We start from the raw sequence: 25124 nt of genomic DNA, 5'->3' as shown, positions 1-25124 counted from the left end.
AATTATCATTGAACACTTACTCTCTGGAAGGCATTGTGGGAAACCCAAAATACGTCCAGCTTGGTTCCTACTGTCTTGAAGCTTCCAGTCCCAAAAAGGCAACATCCTTTGGTAGTGTGTTAAAATAGTAGTACAGAGGGCAGGTTCTAGGAGTTCAGGGGAGGCAGAGGTTGTGGAAAAAGGCTTCCTGGAGGAGGTGACATTTGAGTTTGATGGGGTTTGGGCAGGTGGAGAGGTAGGGGCTGGAGGGTTCCAGGTGGCTGGTACAGACCGAGCCACAGCAGAGAGTGCATCAGTTTAGGGAAAGGGACAGCATGAGAAGGTCGAGTGGGAGACTTGGCCCAAGAAGTGGCTGGAAGAGATTAAGGAGAGTGTTGCATGCCAGGCAGGAGGATTGAAACTTTCATGGTAAGTGGGCTGGGGGGCCAGGAGGGGTCTGGAATAGGGGAGAGACATCAAAACAGTGCGGTGATGTGTACAGTGAGAGAAACTCACAACTGAGAAATTAGAAGGGAGTTAAATACACCAGGCCTGAGGCAATGAATGTTTGGATTTGAGGGGGAGCAGGGGTGGGAGGGGCTGAGAAATGGGCAGTGGAAAGGAAGGCCCAGCTAGAGACTGAGGTTGAGCTGATCTTGGCCCCTTTTCCATGGAGGTCCTTCCTTCCTCTCTCCTTTTTCTTTCTTGCTTTCTTTTGTTTTTCTCGTCCTTCCTCCCTTTCTTCCTTCCTGCCCTTCTTCCATCCACTTTCATTTTTTTTCTTCTTTTAAAAAATGATGTCTATCTTATGACGATCAGTCTCACCCATTTTGGTTTCCTTCAGAACCTTGCACGGTAGCCTGCACTTGGCATGTGCTGGATAAATATTTGTTGAATTGCAACTGGTAACTGATTAGAAAGTGGGGCAGGGGCCAAAAATAACCAAAAGCTTACGCCTGGGTGATGGGAGAGAGGAAGATGCCAGGAGAAGCTGGCCAGAGTCAAAGAAAAGTTGAATTTGACCTGCCAGCAGGCAATCTAGCTGACATAAAATCTTGGGATGTAGCTAGAAGGGATAGGGGTTTTGAGGAGCACACTCATCTTCATGCCCACTCCAGCTGGGAGGACAACAGCTGTGTTGCAGAGCACACGTTTTCTGGTCAGCCACTAGCCAAGTACCAAGTTACGTTGTCTCTCTGAGCCTCAGTTTTCCCGCCTATAAAAGTGGGATAATGTAGTACTTTATTAGGCTGTTGTAAAAGCTAAAGTCATGTGAAATGTGTTAGTGCCTGGGATAAATGACAGCTAGCGTTATTAGTTATTATTACTCTTCCTAAGGTTAGGAGAAAGAGCATACAGGAGAACTGTCACATCACGTCACTTCCCTGAGTAAAGCCAGCCATGGCTCCCTGTGGTGTCGAAGGAAATGCAAGCTCCTGCCTGAGTTCCTTAGGCCCTCTGTGATCATAGCCCTGCTCACCTATCGTCCAGCACGTCCTGCCCCTCTCGAAATTCTGCCTGCTGTCCCCTAAGCATGACTAGCCATTTTGCTGCCTTGGGGCCTTTGCATTTGTCTTTTCCTTTGCCTGCAATGTCCTTTGCCAGATCTTGCATGTGTGGCTTTTTTGGGGGGTATTCAAATCAAGATATAGTGTCTTGGCTTCTTGAGGTTTAAGTCTCAGCTCCAACATCACCTTCTCAAAGCAACCTTTCTTGACCAAGGCCCCCCTGCTGTACTCTCGAGTGCCTTCCCCTGCTTGATACTCTCTACAGTACTTGTCAGGATCTGTAGTGACCTTGGGTACTGTTAATTTTCACATCTGTCCACCCTCATCCCTGTCCTGCCCTCTTGATGAAAGCACTGTGAGAGCGGCAACCTTGTTTGGTTTACTTCCAGATCCCCTGCACGGTCAACAACACAGGTCACACGGGAGGCACTCGACACATACTTGTCCAGTGAATAACCCATACTGAGATGCAAGAGGAGGGGTGACGGTTGAAGGGGAAAAGTCCACAGAGGGTGGAGAAGGGCTCAAAAGCGCAGTTGGAGGAGCTGCTTTTGGTGAGGAAGATCACTTATTTATCACATGGATGGGAAGAGGGAGGAATGAGGTGAAGCTGGAGACATCTGTATGTGCAGGGGGCAAGACTGTTTTGACATTTTCACAAAGTGAAGGGTGCAGTCACCTCCCGAGAGCCGAAGGGCAGCAGAAGCGAGTTCTGGGCCTAGACGCCAATGGAGGGTTTGGGAATAACTGTACTAGCTGCCATTTATTTAGCACTTAGAAATCAGGCACTGTTCTAAGCCCTGGAAATGTAGTAACTGATTTCATCCTCATGAAGATACTGAGGAAAGGTGCTACCATTGCGTTTTTTCCCCCATCATTATTTATTTATTTATTTATTTATTTATTTTTATTATTTATTTTCTTTTTTCTTAATTGCATTTTAGGTTTTGGGGTACATGTGAAGAACATGCAAGATAGTTGCATAGGTACACACGTCATAGTGTGATTTGCTGCCTTCCTCCCCTTCACCTATATCTGGCATTTTTCCCCATGCTATCTGTCCCCAACTCCCCACCCCCCGCTGTCCCTCCCCTATTTCCCTCCAACAGACCCCAGTATGTAGTCTATCATTACTTTTAAGATGTGGATATCAGCCGGGCATGGTGGCTCACACCTGTAATCCCAGCACTTTGGGAGGCTGAGGCAGACAGATCATGATGTCAGGAGATTGAGACCATCCTGGCCAACTGGTGAAACCCTGTCTCTACTAAAATATGTGGTGGCATGCGCCTGTAGTCCGAGCTACTTGGGAGGCTGAGGAAGGGGAATCGCTTGAACCCGGGAGGAGGAGGTTGCAGTGAGCCGGCATCGTGCCACTGCACTCCAGCCTGGCGACAGAGCAAGACTCCATCTCAAAAAAAAAAAAAAAAAGATATGGATACACCTTCAATACATACAATTTTTCTTCTCAATTATACCCAATCAAACTGGGGAGAAAAGACATAGAAACCAAGGCACAGAGAGGTCAATTAACTCTTGATCAGGGTCACACATCTAGGAAGTGGCAGAGCTGGGATTTGAATTCAGGCAGTCTGGTCATTGGAGCCTGTGTGAAGAACCACCATAGTTTCCTGCCTCCCCAGGCCCTGTGGAACAGGTACGTGAGGTCAGTAAGAGAGCAAGAGGAAGACTGTGGAAGAGTACATGGCAAGCCCAGGGGCCTTCAGCCAGCATGCTGTACCAGGAAGCCCAGGAATGAGAGCAGAGAGTCAATGGGACAGGGTGGATGATTGAGGGTTAGGCACAGCAAAGATGGGGACTGAGGCAATAAAGAGAGAGGAAAGAGTTTTCTGGGTAAACAGCACATGCAGAGGCCTGGAGGTTGGAAAGAGTTTAGCTCGCTGGGAGGAGTAAAAGGACAGTATCAGAGTATAGTCTCGGGTGGGGAAGGGTTATGGTAGGCAGAGGTCAGATTCTTTAGGGCGGTATTCCTCAAAGTGCGGCCCAAGCACCTCTGCCTCAAAGGCTCTTGGGTGCTGATTTAGAACGTAGACTCCTGTGCCTCATCTGAGACCAACTGAATCAGAATTTCTGGAGCCTAGGAATCTGCTTTTTAACAATGTCTCCAGGTGATTCTTCTGCACATGAAGATTTGAGACCCACTGATGCAGGGCCTAGTGGGTTATGAGGAAGCTTAGGTTTCATTGTAAATGTCACTGAAGGGTTATCAACAGGGGAAGGATGACTGATGTAATTAAGTCATGCTGCCTGCTGTGTGGAGAATGGACTGGAGGGCAGCAAAGTTAAAGAGAAGACCAGGGCCAGGTACGGTGGCTCACGCCTATAATCCCAACACTCTGGGAGGCCGAGGCGGGTGGATGACAAGGTCAAGAGATCGAGACCATCTTGGATCAACATGGTGAAACCCCATCTCTACTAAGAGTACAAAAATTAGCTGGGCATGGTGGCGCGTGCCTGTAGTTCCCAGCTACTTGGGAGGCTGAGGCAGAAGAATTGCTTGAACCCAGGAGGTGGAGGTTGCAGTGAGCCGAAATCGCACCATTGCACTCCAGCCTGGGTAACAAGAGTGAAACTCTGTCTCAAAAAAAAAAAAAAAAAAGAAAGAAAGAAAAAAAGACAAGACCAGGCAGGGCATGGTGGCTCACGCCTCTAATCCCAGCACTTTGCGAAGACAAGGTGGGAGGACTGCTTGAGCCCAGGAGTTTGAGATCAGCCTGGGCAACACAGGGAGACTCCACTTCTACAAACTTGTTAAAAAAAAATTGGCCAGGCTTGGTAGCATGTGCCTATAGTCCCAGCTACTTGGAGGCTGAGGTGGGAGAATCACTTGAACCTGGGAAGTCAGGCTGCAGTGGGCCGATCATGTCATGGCACTCCAGCCTAGGGAACAGAGTCAGACCCTATCTCAAAAAAGAAAAAAAAAGGAGAAAAAGAAGACCAAGCAGGAGGCCATTACGACACCCTAGGAAGGGACGATGGTGGTGGCCTCGATCAATAAAGTGGGCAGTGGAGGTGATGAAAAGTAGATGTGTGGGGCACATTGTTGGGGTGGTCGGCAGGAAAGAGAGAAATCAAGGCTAACTCCGAGATGCTTAGCCCCAGCAACTGGGTGGATGGTGTTGACATTCTCTGAGCTAAGGGAAGACGCATAGAGGATCTAGGTTGGGTGGTAGTAAAAGAACCAGAAGTAAAAGAATTCCACTTTGGATGTGTGAAGCCTGACATGCCTGTGAGACATCTGAAGGAAGATGCCAGCTAACTAACTGGATATACTGGGCAGAAACTCGGAAGAGAGGTATGAGGTGGAGACGTTAACGTTTGGAATCAGGGGTATTACAGATATTCACAGCCATGGAAATTGATAAGATGCTACCAAAAGAATTAATGGGCAAACAGAAAATAACTGTTTGAAAAAAATGCCACTATGCCATGTGGTGTCACTAACCTAAGTAACCTTAGGTTAGTCATTGCCCACTCTGAGACTTTCTCTATCCAAACAATGGGATTGGATTAGATCATTACTAAGGTTCTCTCCCTAACATTTAGTGATGCCACTGTTGCAGTGTGTGGCTTTAACATTATGAGGCTACACCAAGAGCCAGTTCTTCAACTTGTCCTGCAATCAGAAAGGCCCTACTGGTTGTCCTATGACAGAAGCCCACCAGCTGGGGATGCCCTTTCCTCTCTAACCTCTAGAGAGATTGACCACCATGCCAGCGATTCATATTGCCTGCTGCTATATAAAAACTTCAGGTGTCAGTCTTCATTTGCTGGGGGGAAAATCACTCTCAGAAAGAAACACCCTCTCCTGCCAAGGCTTTGGGTGGGGCTCCGAAAGCTGTTTATGACAACACTGAGTCAGCACATTCATCAGGGTCAAGCTCACAGTTGGAGAGAACTGGAAGAGGGCCTTAGTAGAGAAGAAACCTCCAGCTGAGGCCTCCTCAGTCTCAAAAGGAATGGAATCAGAATCCACAAATTCATAATGGAGATTGGCAGGGAAGCATTGGCACCATGCTCAAATCAGGGGTTTCCTCCCAAAGTGTTAGAGAGTTCAGATTAGAACAAAAAAAGTACTAAGTTTATGGACTTGATTACCCCAAGAGGTCATAAAAGTTCAAAACTGGTCTTCAAAAGCTGCAAGATGGGATTATGTGAAAACAGGCTCTTTGGGGAAGCACATCTAAACTACTGAGACTATGTGAGCAGGGGTAACTGGGTTCTCCCCGAATGGGTATATTAGGGTATGTTAGGCTTTGTCAGGTTTCTGGGGCTGGAGGGATCACAGATCTCACCTAGTGTGACATTTACATGCATTAAGAATCAACATCCTTTCCTCTAATTGAGTTGTTTTGTTGCCTGAATCCTTAGGGTTAAAATAAGGGTACTTGGCTGGCCTCTGAAAGTATAGGATGCCTTTAGTGGCCTCTGAAAGTATAGGATGCCTTTAGTAGCCTCTGAAAATGCATAGTTTCTTCTTATCTCTGAGGGTGAATATACAAAGAATCCTTCTAAATGGTGTTTCCCTGTAAGACAGGTGATGACAGTGCAGGCACAGCTGATGAGGACTGCAGTCAAGTTGGATGGAACCCAGTGACACATAAGCCCTCCCTCCTGAGTGCTTCCTCACCAAAATCACACTTCACTTTTTCACACAACATATATTTATTCAGAAAAAAATTTGCAATAAATTATAATAAAAAAGATGACATGAAATATAGAATCCCACTAGCAGCTTTGCTTAGTGATCAAGACATTTTTGGGAAATATAACAACAATTACAGAATAAGAAAACAGTGAAAGGGAAACTAATGCAATGTCACCACATGGATTTGAACCATTTCTTCCCTAGACAGCAGGTGCAGAGTTTTTCCCTACCAGGTGAATCTGAAATCCTTATTTCAGAGCAGCTACAAATTAATGCCTTAGAGGACTTGGGAATTACAGGTTGGGGTGCTGGAATAGGCACGGTAGGGATGCAGATTTCTTCTGTCTGGGTCTATGTCTTGTTTCCTCTACCTAGAGATTGTCTAAGACTCTCAACCCTGTATATGTTCCAGGATGAGCTGAAAAAAAGCTGAGGCAGTACATCAACTTAGTGTTTTGACCTGATAGAGAAACAGATCAGATACTGCACACGTGCAGCAGAGCCTCCACTAACCACACCCTTGATCACCCAAAGATCCCAGGTCAGCAATATGCTAGAAAACAAGCCCGGGAAAGGTGTTTCCCTGTGGTTTGACATGACCCCAGTGTCTATCATCTGCCTCTTTTTGTGATCACTTTCTGGCCTTGTGGAGACGACTAATCTGTTCTGCTCTCAGTCATCCATTAACTAAGTTCAACACCCAGCCCCTGGCCTATCGTATCTCCAGCTCTGTGGCAATAGTACCTTGACTCCTATTGCTTTAACTCTCAATCAGGAAAGGGTTTAGCCATATTGCAGAATACGTACTTTTTTCTTTTTTGCTACAAAACTCGACTTTGAAGAGATGGGGGAAATAAAGAACCATTCACTGGTGGTGCCTTGGATATGCTAGAAACGTCACGGAGTCAATGCCCAGGATCGCACAGAGAGCCTGTAGGTTATGCTCCTTGCATTTAATGTTAACAGGCAAGGGTGGTTGTAACAAAAGAAAACCAGGAGGAAGCCAACTGCCTCAGGCAGTTTTGCAGTCAGTGGTTGGTGGTTTGTTTGTCAATCAAAATAGATTAATTTTTTTAAAAAGGCTGTACCACAGAGCTTGAATAAATGACAAGCTCAGAGGATCATCTTGGATGGGAGAGGTAAGGTGCCTGGTTGGTCCTGTTGGCCAGTCTCTTTACAGAACACTGGATATGGTGACTGGGAGCCAAGAGGAGTCTCTAAACCCTTTACGTGCAGGAGCTGGTTGTAGAGTCCAGAGTCAGTCCTGCTAAGGGAGGAGGTGACATCTGCCCTTAGTACTTCAGAAGACCAGAGAATGAATTCTAAGGGTCATCCGCAATACCTTTGCTGTGGGAAGGAGCAATAGCTCTAGATGGGCCTGCCTGAGATGCAAGACTCCCTCTACTATGGGGCCAGTGTTGCTCTGGAGATAGATGTCTAGGCAGGAGATGGGTCTCACAGACACCCAGGATTAGTCCTTGTGTAAAATTTGAATAATAACAGGAAAAGGATAGTGGGAAGCAGGACCTATCAAACATGAATGCTCTCACTCTTCAGATACTCAAAGTGCTTCCATTCTGATTGTGATTCTCTCACATCGATGGGATGCCATCTCTAATAGTCCCTAAAGTTATGCTTCTAAATGTGATCTGAGATAAGAGAATACAGTTCTACCCAGTGCAGAGCCATGAAAAGGCCAATATTACAGAGACATAAAGACGCCATTGTAGTAGAAATGCACAAACGCATGGAACATCTGCACGCAGACAGTGAGTTCACTGTTGAGGACACCCAAGGAGTCACTGGCCTCACTCAGACTTCGTTCAAAGTGACAGAACGAGGGGAGTGGAGTGCGAGGGAGTGATCCGGGAAGGGGTGGGTCAAAAGTGCATCATCCAAAGGACTCTAGACAAGTCTCAGCTACAGCAAGTAGTGCTTGTAGGCCTAAAATGGGAACATCTCAGAATCTAGGCCTAGGGTACTAAGGACAATCATGACAATTGGGTAGGAGGGCAACAAACACATCCCTAGTAAAGGAGTGTAAATACAGATCTTCTTGCCTTATAAAGAGAAAACACAAAAACACCAAAATATGGTAACTTTGGCTTGGCAATATAAGTCTAAAAGTATTTTACTATGTAGGATATGGTAAAGGAGGGGTTAGGAAATGCTCTTCCTTTTTACTATAAACAGAACCTGAAATTCTGCAATAGACCCTTCCTGTGGCATGACTTTTTAGATCATTCTGAAATTCTTGGAGCCCAATATTGTCTGCTTCTAGAATCTCAGAGAACAGTAAAAGCCTTAGTCTTCTTCGCTCCCAAGCAGAAAGCCCAGAAGGAACTGAATAGCACGCTTGCGGTCACTTGGAGCCTGTCTTGCCATAAGGTTGGGTGGAGGCCTCAGGAGAAGACTAGAGAAGAGAGTAGCTAGAAGGCAAGAGAAAGACAAGTGGAAACTTTTGTCAGACATAACCTAAGCAAAACCTCAGGGCTGGAGGGCCTGGGGACAAGGACTGTAGTTGGGAGGTGACTGCCATGTGCCTGCACATGCAGTAAGGTATACACTGTATGCAATGCACACAGAGTGTTCTCAACGAACACCCCATGCAGCATGAAGCACTCTTACCGATCATGTTGGGATTGACGCTATTGTATTCAGAGAATTTTAAGAGTTCTCGAAGGAATGCCATCAGGTAACGGAAAACATTTCTATGGCATCTCGGAAGCTGGGAGATCACCTGTTTTTAAAAACAGGGGTAGGCAGTGAGAAAAACAGGTGGAAGATGGGAGTAAGAAGAACTTACAGCTGCCGTAATAGTCTATAATCCAACCTGTACAGGACCCATTTCATCTAACTTCTGTTGTCTCCTCATGGCCAACATGACACCTTCCAAATTATAACCTCAAAGTAAGAACAGCTGGACTGTTTGATCCCCGTCCACTCAATGACCAGGCCATGTGGTCATCACACATTCACACACACACCCTGCTTCACAAGCAGGTCGGTGTTCATCTGCTCTTTTCCCATTTCCACAGACATGTATAGCCATGGCATCTACCAAGCTGAATGGTTTTCTTTTCCTTTTTTTGAATGGTTTTCTTGACAGTGTCACTTAGCATGGATGGGGACTCCTCCCAATACTCACTAGTCCAGTTTGCAGGTACTCTCAGCTATTGTGCATCAAAATCATTTCAGGATTAAAAACATACACCAAGAAGAGAAAAAGAAGAAAGGCTCCCAAGTGTCACCCATCCTTCCTGGTAATGTCAGCCAGAATTCCATGTACAATTAGCTTCACCAATTTACCCCAGAGTAGAGGGATCCACCCCACTATGTTTTCTGTAAACAGAAATAGGCCAATGGAAAAAAGATGGCCAATATCATGGGAAATAACCTATAATATAAAAGTGGCAACTCTCAATGTTGGTGTCCTGCCATTAATAACAAATCCAGACCCATCCTACCAGACAGCTGGCTGCCTATCTGGCTCTGTAAAACTGACAACTTCTCTATGGGGGAACCTGCGTCAAACATGTCCTCAGATCAGTAGAACTCACCTGTCGGCAGATCCGGGGATCATGAGCAGAGTCAAGACATCGCTGATACAGCTCGTAACAGATGACTGGCTCTGGTAGGGCTTCCAAGAAAATGAGCAGTGCTTCAGCCACAGAGTGGTTGCTGCCAGCTGAATCAACTTCAGTCAAGGGAAAGGGGCTCCAGGAGAAAGGCCACACAGAGACCCAACTGGCCCCTTTCCTCAAGCTCCTGCAGGGATTTCCTCTTATTTAGGGCACATGGATCCTAATGGGGGTTTGATATTTCATTGGTTTAAGTGCCCTGCCGCTGAGTTGTTATGGAATTGGTCAAAGACTCTTGGCAGCTTTGGCCCAGCTTCAGAGTCAGGGGAATATAGCCTGCAGAATGACAGTTCACACTGGACCAGTCCTATAAACCAGCTACCCATGTTTCCCATCCCTCTCCCTGCCCTGTCAACAGTACGGGTGGTGGCAGGAGTAACTGATCACCTCAAGGAGTACAGTACCAGTGCTGTGGCTTCTATGCCCCATGCTTTTTAAAAATCACTGTTATCTACCCCTTGCTTCCTTTTAGTAAGAGCTGGATATGGAAAGAGGTCAAAAGTTCCTGAAAGGAAATGAGAAACAATTGGATAGTCAGTAGTTATCTTATAATAAAAGACATTACAAAGAAAATAAATATAGAACCACAAAAATCAAATGTGGATGTGAAGAAGAGTTTGACCAAGTACTCATCCAGCTTCTTCAGCTTTGGTTGCAAAGGATACGGATTGTCTCAGGAATGCTGGTATCCAGACAATCAATGATCTGCTGGAGCTCTTCCTGCATTCCAGGGGTCTGGAACAGGTCCTCCTACCAAAGAAGTCAGAATGAAGGGAACAGGCATGGTAATCACTCCTGAGATTATGATTATACCCAAGGATCAGAAGAGCAGCAGGAAGCAAAAGGGAAGGGTGGTATGTGTGTTAGTAATTACAAATGGAGGTGTGAAAACAGCACATTTTTCCTATATCATCTCTCTAATTGTGTGAAACATCATTTCAAATAAGAAAATGATTGTTTCAAAAGTTGTAGCCTATACCTTATCAGGCAGGGGACTAGATGGCTAGATTAGGAAACCAGGAATTCTACTTCTAGCCTCTTTTTAAATGTTTTTATAGAGGCGGGGTTTCACCATGTTGCCCAAGCTAGTCTTGAACTCCTGAGCTCAAGCAATGCGTCCATCTCGGCCTCCCAAAGTGCTGGGATTACAGGCATGAGCCACCATGTCTGGCCTATTTGGAGCCTCCTGACAAGAAGTAGAAGGCAGAGTCCAAACAGAATAACCACATTCAAATGCTAGTACTACTGAATGCTGGGAAAGAAGGAAATTGCAGGCTCATACTAAACCTTGCTTTCAAGTTATATTACTCTTCAGTAGATAAGAGAACATTACCTCTCAATTTAGTCCCAAGAATTGTCTCTTTTGGTGGCAAATGAGTTGGGGTGGCATTTTAGATAGGATTTAAAAGAAAAATTAGGACCAAGTTAAGAAAATGGGTTTAAAACCTGCTTTGGATTTTAAGATCTCTAATGCCTACGTGACAGCCAAAGTAGGCAGTATAGACTCAGGTGTGCAGCTGCCAAGGAAAAAAGAGTAGCCAGGAGACAGGTGCTCTTAATTCAGCCTTGGCTCTGCCATAACTAAACTCAGGCCTTGGTCTTAGTTAATAACTTAGCTTTGCATGCTTCAGCTGTGACATCAGTGATTACGAACACTTCCACCCACCCGGTTGATTTGACAGTGCCACTGTGTGCAGGTAGCTTGGGAAAGTTAAAAGCACTATGCTGATGTGAGGTGTTACAATTTCCTATAGTATTTACACACCTTCTGAAGTTGTAGGGAAGGTCTACTCTCACTTACCTGGTGACAGGCATGTTTGAATAGGTGATCTACTAGAAGCCAGATCTCCTTGGGGACCTGAAGGGGTCTCTCGTTGGCACCTTCGTCCAAAGGAACCTTTTGCAGAAGGGATTTCTCCTAATAGATGAAAAGGGATAAGAATCAAAGGGGTCTCAGAATAAAGACTTTGGTGTATAACTTAAAGCCTTTCAAATTCTGGTCATGCAGGTACAATGTGATCTTCATCTCTTAAGATTTTCCATTTCTTTTCACTGGGGACACCCCTGGTCAGAAGGCACTTGATAGTGAGTCCCACAGTTAAAGGATCTCGTTTCCTAAATGCTTCACTTAATTGTTCTGCATTTCATTTGAGTTTATGATGTTTATTACGTGGATGCCTTCTGTTTAAATACTTTTGAAGGTGACACTGAGAACCAGTGCTCCAGTGATATAGTGACAGTGGAGTCCATACAGCACTGGTGACTTGGGGACCATTACAATTGTCCATATAGTACTTTGAGAGATCAGGGTCTACACTTAGATTTTTGTTGATTTCCAACTTACTCTTCCTTCAGGTCTTACAACAGATACTGTTGTTTTCAATGCTGATTTAAATGAGCTTCTTTAGTTCTCAGGAATTAAAGACAACTCTCCCCAACATGAGACCCACATATGTGAATACTTCAGGCTTGATGGAACTTCTAATCTTAAGGCACTAAAACTCATAAGCCTTAAGGTCCAAAAATAGCAAACTGAATACAGCTAACCAAGAGGCAGAAATACCATGAAAAGTCTAAGATCTGAGTCCAGAAGTTGCGGTTTCTAGGAATAGCTCAGCAAAGGTTCTAGGGGTTTTTACTCCTTTTATCTATCTTTCTATTATCTGTTACATTCTTCTGAAAGAACGTAAGAGAAAAACCCAGAAGTGACATAAAAGAAGTGACATAAATTAAACCAATCACTATATGTGAATTGGAAATGGCTAGGAAATAAACTAAGTTATCTTATGTTCATGTAGTCAAATATAAATTACATGAAAAAATGTTTGAAATAGTAAAGGCATCTGAAGGCAGCCTTCAGAAAAATCCCAGTGGAGAGAACCCTGACTGATGTTTTTGCATTCTCCTTCCTCCCCTGCCTCCGGCTAGAGGTCATATATATTCTGTATGTTTAACTAAGAAATTCTTGCTCAACATTGTGCAACTTGTAAATTCCATCCACAACCCCCAGTCACGTAGCTTCAAAAGAAAAAAAAAAGGAGCATGTCACTACTTTCCCAGAGACCACACTGCATTACAGCCGAGCTGAGGTCTCTTCTTAACATTGTGTTCTTTAACAAGCACTGATGACCTTTAAAAGCTGCTGTGTCTTTCTAAGGGAATAAGAACGAGAAAGGGAGTATGACAGTTGGTTACCATTTAAAATCTTTTTTTTTTTCACATTCAGTTTGCTTCCTTCCTTTCCCTGGGATTCTATCACTTGATATTCATGTTCCTAATAGTTGCCAGAATGTCTATCAGTGGCTCATCCATTTTATTTCTTTCCAGTTGCAAGTATCAAATCCAAGCATCCACCTGATATTTGAGCCAAAACACTGTCCATCAAGCACTCTGCTAACTCTATGGACCAAATGCAGCACATGTACTGACTCTTTAGCAGATACCTCCATACTTGCCATATAGAAATTATGCTGCACTGATTCATGTACTTTTTAAAAAGTCTGACATCCAACTGGAGCTTTTCCCGTACTAAGGCATTAAGGCAACACAAAGCACTAAGATAAAAAGACAGAACATGGACTGCTCTTAATAGGGAAGGGCTAGGAAGCACAGCTGTCTCAAACCTTGGTGGTTTAAAAAGGTTAATAAAATGTCAGATTATATACAGCATCTACTATTCATTTTCCAATACCTACATGATAATGTGGAATGCCACAGCTGTGTCTCCGAAGTCTAGAGAGACATCATGCACAAGAAACAATACTTGAAAAAGTTCACAAATCATCTTGAACTCTAATTTTCAAAGGAAAACCAAGGTACTTTGTCTTCTTTCAAGAAGACACATTCAGTGCCTGATAAGCACACACCTTGTCACCTTATTTACTGTTAATAACGGAAGCATGAACAGTATACCATCCCCATCATCAAAATGCATTAAATTTCACCAAGTGGGGAGGTTATATGACTTCAGCAAGTTTTTCAACCCTTCTGGGCCTTGGTTGTCTCATCTATTAGAATGGAGAAAATACCTGTCTGAAGGCAGAGGGCTGAACCAGATGATCTTTTATGATCTTGATCAGGTCTACGATTCTACTCTATGCTCGATTTCTTGATCATATCCGTGTATTTTTCTGAAATTAACTGCTATAATCATTCATTTCAAATCATTCTTAATGCAGTAGAAAGCTACTTCTTCTGGTTTTATTGTCACTGGAAATGGAGAACAACTAACTGGTACCCTCCTCCAATTCATGTTCAGATACATCAAGACAGCTCTGTAGTTCTCAGTTCAAAAATACAAATCTGGAATCTTGAGTCCTACTGCTTTTATGTACCAAGTCTCACTGACTTGACTCATGCAGTAAATACCTTTCCTGTACTTCAAACACACTTAAATACAGCTGGCAGGACTTTAGAGAAGTCTCACCAAGTCAGAGGCCTCTGATAAGGGAACGCCTAGGGACAAATTCCAGGGACACAGTTAAGTATTAAGCACAGGGAAACTCTCATAACCACCAATGGATTGCATTACCTTTTCTAGGAAGCTGTCTTCTTCCTGAGAGCGGAGCAGGAAAAGAAAGCCATTGACAGACAGAATATGATTAGAATTAATTTACAGAATTAGAAACAGATCAGTATTAGAACTCACTATCTTACCAGATATACATGCTTTAAACAGCTTTGAATTCTTCAAATAAATTATGATTGTTGAAAATGAAATACATTCTTCATATGCAAAACTCTCTACTGTACATTTTAAATTTTTGTGCAGTTTATTGAGAACATCACTCAAGAAACATGTGTAGTTCTAGACTTCTGTGCCCTTTGGCAGCTGCCAACTGACCCAACCAAATGCCCCTGATATCTCTTCTTCTTTGTCTGCTGCTTGGAGGCAGATGCATTGAGGTATATACCTCAATGGAAGAATGTGGTTACCACTCTACTTTCCATTTTCATTCTTCTCACCCCAGCCAGCCTCCTAAGCACCATTCCAGATTCCTTTCTATATCCCCGTACCCACTCCCCTCCTCAAAGGTCCCCAGAGTGCCCAGATTTGAAGGTTCTTCTGAACTAAAATGAATTTCACTTCAGACCTTTGCGGATCCAAAGATCCATCATTATCCCCTATTTTTATTTTCCTGTTGGGTGTAAGAGAAAAAAGAGAAGCAGGGGATAGGTAAGAAGGTATCTTTTTTTTTTTTTTGAGACAGAGTAAGACTCTGTCTCCCAGGCTGGAATGCAGTGGCCCAATCTCAGTTCACTGCGACCTCCACCTCCCAGGTTCAAGCACTTCTCTGCCTCAGCCTCCCGAGTAGCTGGGATTACAGGGACCCACCATCACACCAGGCTAGTTTTTGTACTTTTAGTAGAGAGAAGGGTTCACCATCGTGGCCAGGCTGTCTTAAACTTGTGACCTCGTGATCTACCTGCTTTGGCCTCCCAAAGTGGTGGAATTACAGGTGTGAGCCACCGCGCCCAGCCTATCTTTTTAATCTTCCTGTCTTTTATGCTGTTATTACAATCAAATAATAATAGCAGCAATGTTAACTACCACCACCGCTTACGGAGCATGTGTCATGTACCAGGAACTGTGCAAAGTGCTTATATACGTCATTTAATCCATACACATGTGCAAAGCAGGTATTATTCCCATCTTACAGATGAAGAAACAGAAGCTCTGAAAGCTGAAATTATTTGTCCAAGGCCACACTTACTATTAGGTAGTAAGTGGCTAAATCAGGATTGGTTCCCAGGTCTGACCAATTTGACAGTCATTATCACTATGTTCCCTTAGACAATTCAAAAAGGGCAATGTGAATGCTTTCTGGACAGAGAGGTAGGGGAAAACTGTGAGAATATATTCTCCATAACAGGCTAAGGACAGTTAAGTGGGGAGAAACCCCACTTAAAAGACAGCATGACTAATGGAAAGAGTATAGGCACTGATGTTAGATAGGCTTGGGTACAAGTCTTTGTTATACCTCTTAGCAATTTTGTGTAGCCCTCACACAAGTTACCAAACTTTATAGAGCCTCAGTTTTTTCATCCCTAAAACAGGGATAATATTTACCTTGAAGCAGCATAAAACAAGGAGTAATGGGGCAGTAGGCCAACAGAAGGTCTGGGGCCCTCAAAGTTCCGCATACCCCCTCAGTGCCTCCCAACCTGGATTGTTTCCAATCTGACCACGGATCACTAAGCACTCAAGTCTAAATTACATGTCTCAGTTCTGATAGGTAAAAGGAGAAATACCAATCTTACTGTCTGAGATGCACGGGGGCTGGGAGTAGGAAGGGGGAAGAGGAAAAGTATGTGCTCCTTGGGATTCTAAGTGGTAATACTGAATGCATTTCCCGCAAACTAATGTTATCCATGGTGATTACGTGTTTCCGTATTGGTAGATACTTTACAAATTAAACATGCCTTGGTGGGTTTACCTAGACTCTTAAATAATCACATGAAATAAAGTAATTAGAATATGTGCTTTATATGGTATTTATAGGATTGTGATTATAATACCTTTTAATGTCAAATTAATTCTGAGTGCCAAATGTCCAATTTGATGCAATTTTGGACTAGAACCTCTTATAAAATTTAGGACTTGTTATCAAATAGACAATCCACCTGACACACTTTATATTTTTCCTCCCATGAATATGTGATACATGATATGAATAAAACTAGACAGAGATTGTATATACTAACCTATCAAACTAGGCTCTCAAAAAAGTTTTCTTTGCACAGCAGCCATTCTCTGGTACAAGGCATTGCGCTAAAATGCCTTTGCAGGGGAAGGCATGAGAAATGGATATATAAAGGAGAAAGACCTGGTTTGTCCCTGACTGGTTTGTCCCTGACTGGTTTGCAACTCAGTTGGGCTGAAGAGTTCCAGAGTTTACAGACTGCTATTGTTATAATTTATGAATAAGAGTTCTCAATAAGTCACTACTAGCCCTTTAAAAGACTCACAGAATTTTAGAGATGAGGAGAGAATATTACAAGTGGAACAGCAGAAATAAACAAAAGGCACGGAGAGATGGTAAATCACAAATTATGATTAGGAAGAAGTTAGTCATCTCTTTGTGGGAGGCATGGAGAATGCTGAGAAAAACAGGAAGAAATAAATCTGAAAAGGTATGTTGAAGTCAGACTTGGGGGGACCTTACGTAACAGATTAAGAAATTTGGACTGTATTCAGCAAGCATGTGGGAGCCATCGACTACCTTTAAGCAAGGAAGGGATAGACCCCAAAGCAGTAATGCAGAAAGATCAATCTGACAGCTCTGAATAGGAAAAATTGAAGGGGGTAGGGAGGGAGGGAGAGAGAGAGAGAGAGAGAGAGAGAGAGAGAGAGACACACACACACACACACACACACACACACAAAGGGATCATTCAAAGGCTACCAAGGTAGGTCAAGCAGAAGAAGGTAAACAAGTAATAAAGGAAAGTGTGTGTGTGTGTGTGTGTGTGTGTGTAAAATTTGTAAGTATATACATATATAATTTGTAAGTATATTAAAGGTTATATTATATATAATACATATAATAAAAGGTTATTAATTATTATTAATAAAAGGTTATATGTATTATATATAACCTTTAATATACTTACAAATTATATATGTATATAATGTATATATCTTTTATTATATATTATATATAATATAATATTCATTCAAATGAATGAATACAATAGAAAACTGAAAGAAGAATCAAAAGGACTTTGATTAAATACTGATGGAGGGACAAGAGATTTACTTCTCTAGGCACAAGCATAAAGAAATAACATAGAAATTACATTGAATTCAACCCTAGTCTCAATTTTGAAAATAGAAATATCACTTAACCTTTATTAGTAAACAGCTTACTCCTATGGTAATCCTAAGGTTTCTACTATGAATCACTTAGTTCAACCAATTTTAAAGAGCAGAGATGCCCACTCTTTGCAAAAGGGTATACAAGGGTTACATTTAAAATTAACTCAACTATTGTGGAAGACAGTGTGGCAATCCCTCAAGGACCTAGAAACAGAAATTCCATTTGACCCAGCAATCCCATTACTGGGTTTATATCCAAAGGATTATAAATCGTTCTATTATAAGGACACATGCACACGAATGTTCATTGCAGCACTGTTTACAATAGCAAAGACTCGGAACCAACCCAAATGCCCATCAAGGATAGACTGGACAGGGAAAATGTGGCACGTATACACCACTGAATACTATGCAGCCATTAAAAAATGATGAGTTCGTGTCCTTTGTAGGGACATGGATGAACCTGGAAACCATCATTCTCAGCAAACTGACACAAGAACAGAAAATCAAACACTGCATGTTCTCACTCAGGCGGGTATCAAACAGTGAGAACATATGGACACAGGGAGGGGAGCATCACACACTGGGGTCTGTTGGGGGAACTAGGGGAGGGACAGCAGGGGGTGGGGAGTTGGGAAGGGATAACATGGGGAGAAATGTCAGATATAGGTGATGGGGAGGAAGGCAGTAAACCACATTGCCATGTATGTACCTATGCAACAATCTTGCATGTTCTTCACATGTACCCCAAAATCTAAAATGCAATAAAAATACATATATACATATATATATATATATATATATATATATTTTTTTTTTTTTTTTTTTTTTTAAAGGGGGAACTTAGTTCAAGATTTTCCCAGTGGTACAACACTGGCACATAGCAAATGTAATGCAAATCATTCTTCACCCCACCATTCACCCTCAGAAGAATGTTCTCTGTGGTAAATGCAGCTAAAATATAATAAAAGAGTCAATTAGAGGTGGAAGATCCAAATTTGAAAATAAAAAGCAGAAAACTGAATGGACAACGAAGTTCTAAAAAGGATTAGGTCATATGAAATAGAGAAGAAACACAAGCCATATACTTAACAGAGTAAGAAATGGATGGTTAGATCAGTAAGACGAAGTAAATGCATAGTGAAAAAAACACTATGGACAAATTAACAAGTTATTCCTGTTATTTCAAATTTTTGATACTGTTCTCCCAACAGACACATCCCCAAGCAAATACAGTTTCTCCACCCACCCTTCAGCTTTTTTCATCTCTGTATTTATAACTTAGCCAGATCCGGCAAGTTCAAATCTTGTCTTCTTTCAACTAGTGCATTCTACAAGGAACATCAGAATGTTTTTCCAACTATATCAATTTGCAACCTCATACTAATCAGCACTAACTCTTCTGATGGTTCTAGATACCCTCTGGCTCAAGCATAAGCTACCTAAGGACTTCAGGACTCTCTACCACCTGCCCCATTCTCCCTAACCAGCTTCATACATTCTTATCCTTAATCTTCACTTGTCCCAGGGAAATCTTACAATTTTTCATACATGGTCTTGTCACTTTCACCTTCTACCCTTTATTCAAGATGTCCCTTATGCCCGGAAGAGCCTGCTCACTCAATATATTAAAACATGTTTCCTAAGTACTTGGATTTGACTGAAAATACTTCTATAACTAATCCCAAATCACCTTCCTAGATCAATTTATTCTTATTTGCTAAACTTATTTCTCAGTCATGTTAATGTTACATGTATCAAATATTCATTAAAATTAAAACAGGCTGATTCTCATCTCTACAGGAATGAGCTGGTCAATCAATAAGCTTTTATAGCATACAAGGGCTTGAATAAACAACATAGGGAAGGAATCTTTTGTTAATACAAACTATAGCCTGCATAATACTAACTTTAAATGACCTTCCAAAATATTGATTTACCAAGCACACCAGATATTAGCTAGTAAAGGTGGTTAATGTTCAGATTATCTTTAACCAAACTCCCTAATAACCATGACTTAAAATGTAGCCATATTGTGCATGCAAGTATACTTTCATCACCACTAAATTATAGGAACTCACATAAACTCCATCATACTTTGTGTCCAGTGTGTAATGAATCAATATTGATGATTATTTGCTACTTAATATTCTAGTTAATACAACAGAAAAATCTATCTTAATTCTGAAAAAGAATAAAGATGATTACAAATGGTAGACTTTCATCTGTTTCCTACCTGTGCTAATCCCAACTATTCTAGGAGTTGCAAAGTCACTGTCATGAAAAGGGCAGGAAGGATGAAAAATAATTATGTCAGTTATTTCACTCTGCATTTGGTGGGAAAAGGATCTTTCTAAAACAGGACATAGAGAGACAACACATACATTAAACTCACTTCTGGCTTCACCAACATTTTAGAGCAAATACAATAGAGGGCAGGTACCATTATTGATAGCATCATCTCATGAGATTTGAAATATGATATTGGGTTTTGGGGGAAAAACATGAAAATTATACCTGAGGAATCATTTCTGAAGGTTAAAATCAAGTCACAACAGTGGGAAGGTATTAAAGATGGGGTACTAATTACTTCAGATTTCTTGCTTACTCTTCTACACTAATGTAGGTTGAGTATCCCTAATCCGGAAATCCAAAATGCTCCGAACTCTAACCTTTTTTGAGTACTGTCATGATGATCAAAGGAAATGCTCATTGGAGCATTTCAGATTTCCAGATTAGGGAAGCTGAACTGGTAAGTATATAATGCATACATTTGAAATCTGAAACACTTTTGGTCCCAAGCATTTTGGATAATGGATAATCAACCTGTATAGACAATTTCCTCATCAATGAGATACAGAAATTTAATAACACTGAAATGCAACAGACTGTGAAAAGAAATCAGAACCCTAAATCCTACAAAATAAAAGCTTTAAAAGAAAAATGACATACAATTTAATAAAAACTCAGAAATTATATAATTAAAAATGACCAGTGTTCTATTATTTTAACCCTGCATCACTCGTACACAAAAAGGAAAAAGGCTTCCCGCCGGGCACGGTGGCTCATGCCTGTAATCCAGGGGAGGCCGACGCGGGCGGATCACCTGAGGTCAGGAGTTCAAGACCAGCCTGACCAAGATGGTGAAACCCCGCCTCACTAAAAATATAAAAAAATTAGCCAGGAAAGTTATCAGGTGCCTGTAATCTCAGCTACTTGGGAGGCTGAGGAAGGAGAATCACTTGAACCCGGGAGGCAGAGGTTGCAGTCAGCTGAGATAGCACCACTGCACTCCAGCCTGGGTGACAGAGCGAGACTCCATCTCAAAAAAAAAAAAAAAAAGGCTTCCCAAAGAGCCATTCATTCCTCTAATGACTTTGGTTACTTTCTTTTCATGGGCAAACATGGTAGAATTACCTGATACTATACTTTACATAAAACCTTATGCCAGTTGACCCTCTTCTGGCCAATCCCAGAATTAATATGAAAAACTGCAAAGGTTTTCATATTAATGGCAAAGATATTCTAATACCTTCATTGACTTTGACCAAAAATAATGATAGGTTCCAGTTTACACGAGGTAAGGGGGAAGAAGAGAGTATAAAAGGGATAAGTTTAAAAAGAAAAAAAAAAGAAGAAACCAGACGAATGTAGGAAATGGTGGAGACTTGACTGGACATTTGTACTGGACTCTTAAAAAAGTCAGTGTCACTAAAGAAAGTAAGTGGGAACTGTACTACTGCAATAGAGACTTCAGAGACCTCACCAAATATTACATGAACCCGACTGGATTTTGGTTTAATAAAAGGTGTAACTGGCCGGGTGCAGTGGCTCATGCCTGTAATCCCAGCACTTTGGGAGGCCGAGGCGGGTGGATCACGAGGTCAAGAGATCAAGACCATCCTGGTCAACATGGTGAAACCCCGTCTCTACCAGAAATACAAAAAATTAGCTGGGCATGGTGGCGTGTGCCTGTAATCCCAGCTACTCGGGAGGCTGAGGCAGGAGAATTGCCTGAACCCAGGAGGCGGAGGTTGCGGTGAGCCGAGATCGGGCCATTGCACTCCAGCCTGGGTAACAAGAGCGAAACTCTGTCTCAAAAAAAAAAAGGTGTAACAGAAATTCTTGGGACAACTGAAGAAATCTGAATATGGACCGAATGTTAAATGATACTATGGATTACTATTAGTTTTCTTATACATAATAATGGTATTGCGCTTAAGTTTGTCCTTTCTGTTAAGAGATGCAGGCTGAAGTGTTTAGTAGTAAAGTGACATATTGCCACTTAATTTTCATGACACAGCAAAAAAATCTGTGTGTATTATACATACAGAAGGCATGTGGGGGTGTGCTGTACTGTTCTTTCCATTTTTCTGCACATTTGACATTTTTCTTAAGAAAAAGCTGGGACAAAGAAAGCTGGGAAATGATGTTTGAGATGAAGGAAAGGGGGTAGGAGAAATAAGGAAAAATAACTTCATCCAAAGTGCATTTTAAAAGGTGAAATAGTAAAATATGAAAGACAGAAATATAATGTTAGGAGGGAAACAATTATCATGAAAAACAACAGAATGGTAAGATATGAATTTTTGAAAAAAATGGTTCTCTCTCAAACAGAGGTAATATACTCAGTCATGAGGGCCCGGGGGAAATAAGTATAATTCCAAAAAGAATGCCAGGGCTGGACTCAGTGTTTTAATCTGCTATCTGAGTCACAGCTGAAACAATTCCATGGCAACAGAACAGATCAGACTCAGACAAGCCAGAGAAGCCTGCTCACTGGTCTAGACCTCCCTGCTAGATAGATACAATCACTGGCTCTGGCCTAAAGACCATGTGAATACTAACAGTAAGAACAATGTATGCTGTCACCTCACCTAATTTTCTTTGGTAAAAGACCAAGAATATACTTTTGTAGCCCAAAGAGAACTGCATACAATCCAACAATATTTTCATTTAGAAGGAAATTTCTTAACACAATGAACTTTATTACTAAATCAATTTATGTTACTGAAGATAGTAAGTACTTCCTTCATAAAATTATTAATATTATAGCTTGGCTTGGGGAGAGATGGGAAAATCAACCTCCTTTCCTTTCTTAAGCACGTCACATTAAATAAGTATCAAATTTCAATGTACAATATAAGTATCTGGAATGCGGATAAAATGCAGATTTGTAAGCTCCACATCCTGAGATTCTGATTCTATTGCCAGACGTGAAGATGCCTGTAATCAGCTCCCCAGGGATTCTGATTTAGGTACTCCAGGGTTCCGGTAGAGTTCTATGCTTCCATAAGTAGCAAAGTTTGACTCTGATTAGATATAATGTGGTGTTAGTAAGGAATACTAAGCTGGGAGTCAGGAAATCTGGGATTTGTTACTAACTGATGGTATTCGACTTTGGGCAAGTCAATGTCTCTGTGCCTCAGTTGTCTCATATGCTCTGGGAGGATAATTCTGCCCGCCCCACTTAGCATACCTCACGTACATGCTAATTTATACAAAAGTGACTGAAGAATATGAAGAGCTTAACAAATAAGCATTCTACCTTTGAGAGGGGAGTCTTTAATCTTATTTGGTGAGCTTAGTATTATCTATTGTACTCCCAACAAGAGCCAACTGCAGATTAATCCCCCCTCTTTCCTTAGGCTTAACCTAATCAAAAACAGTGCTAGAATAGAGTGACATTCTTATCATTTGACATTCCCTGCAGCCAAAAGAGGACAGAAAGCACAAAGAGACATCACTTAAGTATTATGAAAATTAAATGTAAAAGAGGTGTATATCTTGAGACAGTTCTTACCAAGTCTATGAGTTTAGTAACTGGAACTTCCCGGATTGGTCTTTTCATGCGGCACAAAGCCTCTAAAGATGTACCAAAACAGCTTGGGAGGTAATTTCCACTGATGGTCAAGAAGTAATCTTTGCCTCGATCCAGGTGAAGGACAAGAATATCTTCAATCTTATCTTCCCCTGAGTTCAAGATGGTTACAGAGTCTTTGCTGACATACACATCAAGAGAAATGTCCACTGTCTCATCTGAAATGTAAGAGATGATACATGGTAATAGAAAAACTTCCAATGGGAAAGCAAAAAGAGTATAAGAACCAACAGAAAAGTGTCCTCTAAAAAAATCATTAAGCAATGATGGGGAAAAGATAGGACACACAATAGAGGTATAACCAATATGACAGTAAAGGTAAGAGACATGTGGTTAGAAAACAGGAAGTTATACCAAGGATGGGAGTCATGAGGACATCAAGCAGAGACAACGGTAAAGGGAAAACTCACTTGGCTCCAAGTAGCCCTCAAAGGGTTCAGCCCGAAGCCATGGCTTGCAGTACTGGCTGTCATTAAGTTTAGGGATGAAAGAAAAATGGCAGGGAACCTGTCCATTGTTGCTGATCTGGAACTTCTCCTTTTGTAGTTGCCGAAACTTCACATTTTCAAACACAAACTGGGGAATAACAGACAGACACAAACATGCATCACTAGTAGGGGAAGTAAGTCAGTTGGATTATTCCATGGAGGATATGAGGAATAAGGTAATTGTTAAACAGGTGTGCAGATGCCATAGACATTCACCAACTACACCAACTTCACAGCATCCACTTGCATATATTATTATACTCACACCAGCAGAGAAGGAGTTAGGTGGCTCTTGCTACTTCTCCAGGCTACTCTGATCATTCCTAGGATCCTAAGAGGGTAACCCAACCTTGGTTCAGAGCATTCATCCTGTGACCAAGTCATGGTTTCTGAGATATGAATTAACTAGCAAGTCTGAAACATTAAACAAGAGCAGCTAACAACAGAGGACTTACTACGTGCCAGGTGCTGTGCTGAGAGCTTCCCATGTATTAATTCATATAATCCTTACAACTACCCCTTAATCCAGAAAAGGAAACTGCAGCTCTGAGCGCATAAGACACTTGTCTGAGGTCATACATCTAATAAATGGCAGTGCTAGGACTGGAATGGAGACAGTTTGATGCCAGCAACATGGGCTTAACCACTTTGCTATGTTGCCTTTTCTAAGTAGCAGTTTCTTCTGTGCTAACCACAGTGGGCAGTAGACAGGGAGATCATGTATTTTTGCTCACCTCCCTCCTGCTGAGTTCTAAGGACGGAAGGAAGTCATTTTCCATTCTGTCCATGATGCGTACACTATCTTCAAAGACTTTCCGGTACCTTCGTTCATCCACAACCTTCACCTGAAAGAAAATGTATTCTCTTTTCAGTCTTATATGTTTCTAGCTCACCTCCCTTGGAGATTATCTCACAATTTAAAACTGGTCATTACAGCAACCATTTAAAATAAACTGTGGTGCAAACAATATCCTCACTTTCTATATCTTGTTTCACCTACAACTTTCACCTGAAAGAAAACAGATCCTTGCTTTAGTTTTATGTGCTCTCGATTTTTATATCTCCAAGCATCTCTAACAATTTTTAAGAGGTCACTAAAGCAAATATAAATTCAACAAAGCATTACAGAAGCACACACT

General features: G+C 41.9%; 1 protein-coding gene across 15 annotated transcripts in view; it reads right to left on the bottom strand.

Annotated features, from left to right (window-relative positions):
• Nucleotides 1-6154: 6154 nt before the first annotated feature.
• The window catches only part of OCRL (OCRL inositol polyphosphate-5-phosphatase), a 52299-nt gene continuing 33329 nt past the window's right edge, over nt 6155-25124 (bottom strand). For 10 of the 15 annotated variants that reach the window (XM_078362262.1, XM_078362267.1, XM_078362264.1 and 7 more), the window contains exons 16-24: nt 24720-24830; nt 23908-24073; nt 23420-23655; nt 14329-14352; nt 11599-11715; nt 10463-10547; nt 9717-9844; nt 8785-8896; nt 6155-8585 (exon numbers count right to left, since the gene is read on the bottom strand). In XM_078362262.1, the coding sequence (XP_078218388.1) occupies nt 8461-8585; nt 8785-8896; nt 9717-9844; nt 10463-10547; nt 11599-11715; nt 14329-14352; nt 23420-23655; nt 23908-24073; nt 24720-24830 (1104 nt within the window). In that variant the 3' untranslated portion in view covers nt 6155-8460. The remainder of the gene's footprint in view (nt 8586-8784; nt 8897-9716; nt 9845-10462; nt 10548-11598; nt 11716-14328; nt 14353-23419; nt 23656-23907; nt 24074-24719; nt 24831-25124) is intronic. The other 5 variants (XM_078362268.1, XM_078362273.1, XM_078362270.1 and 2 more) reach the window with 1 other exon arrangement.

The sequence above is a fragment of the Callithrix jacchus genome, chromosome X (genome assembly GCF_049354715.1).
Source record: "Callithrix jacchus isolate 240 chromosome X, calJac240_pri, whole genome shotgun sequence".
NCBI classification, from domain to species: Eukaryota; Metazoa; Chordata; class Mammalia; order Primates; family Cebidae; genus Callithrix; species Callithrix jacchus.
Note: the sequence above shows the minus strand (reverse complement) of the source record. Positions and strands in the feature narration are given on the sequence as shown.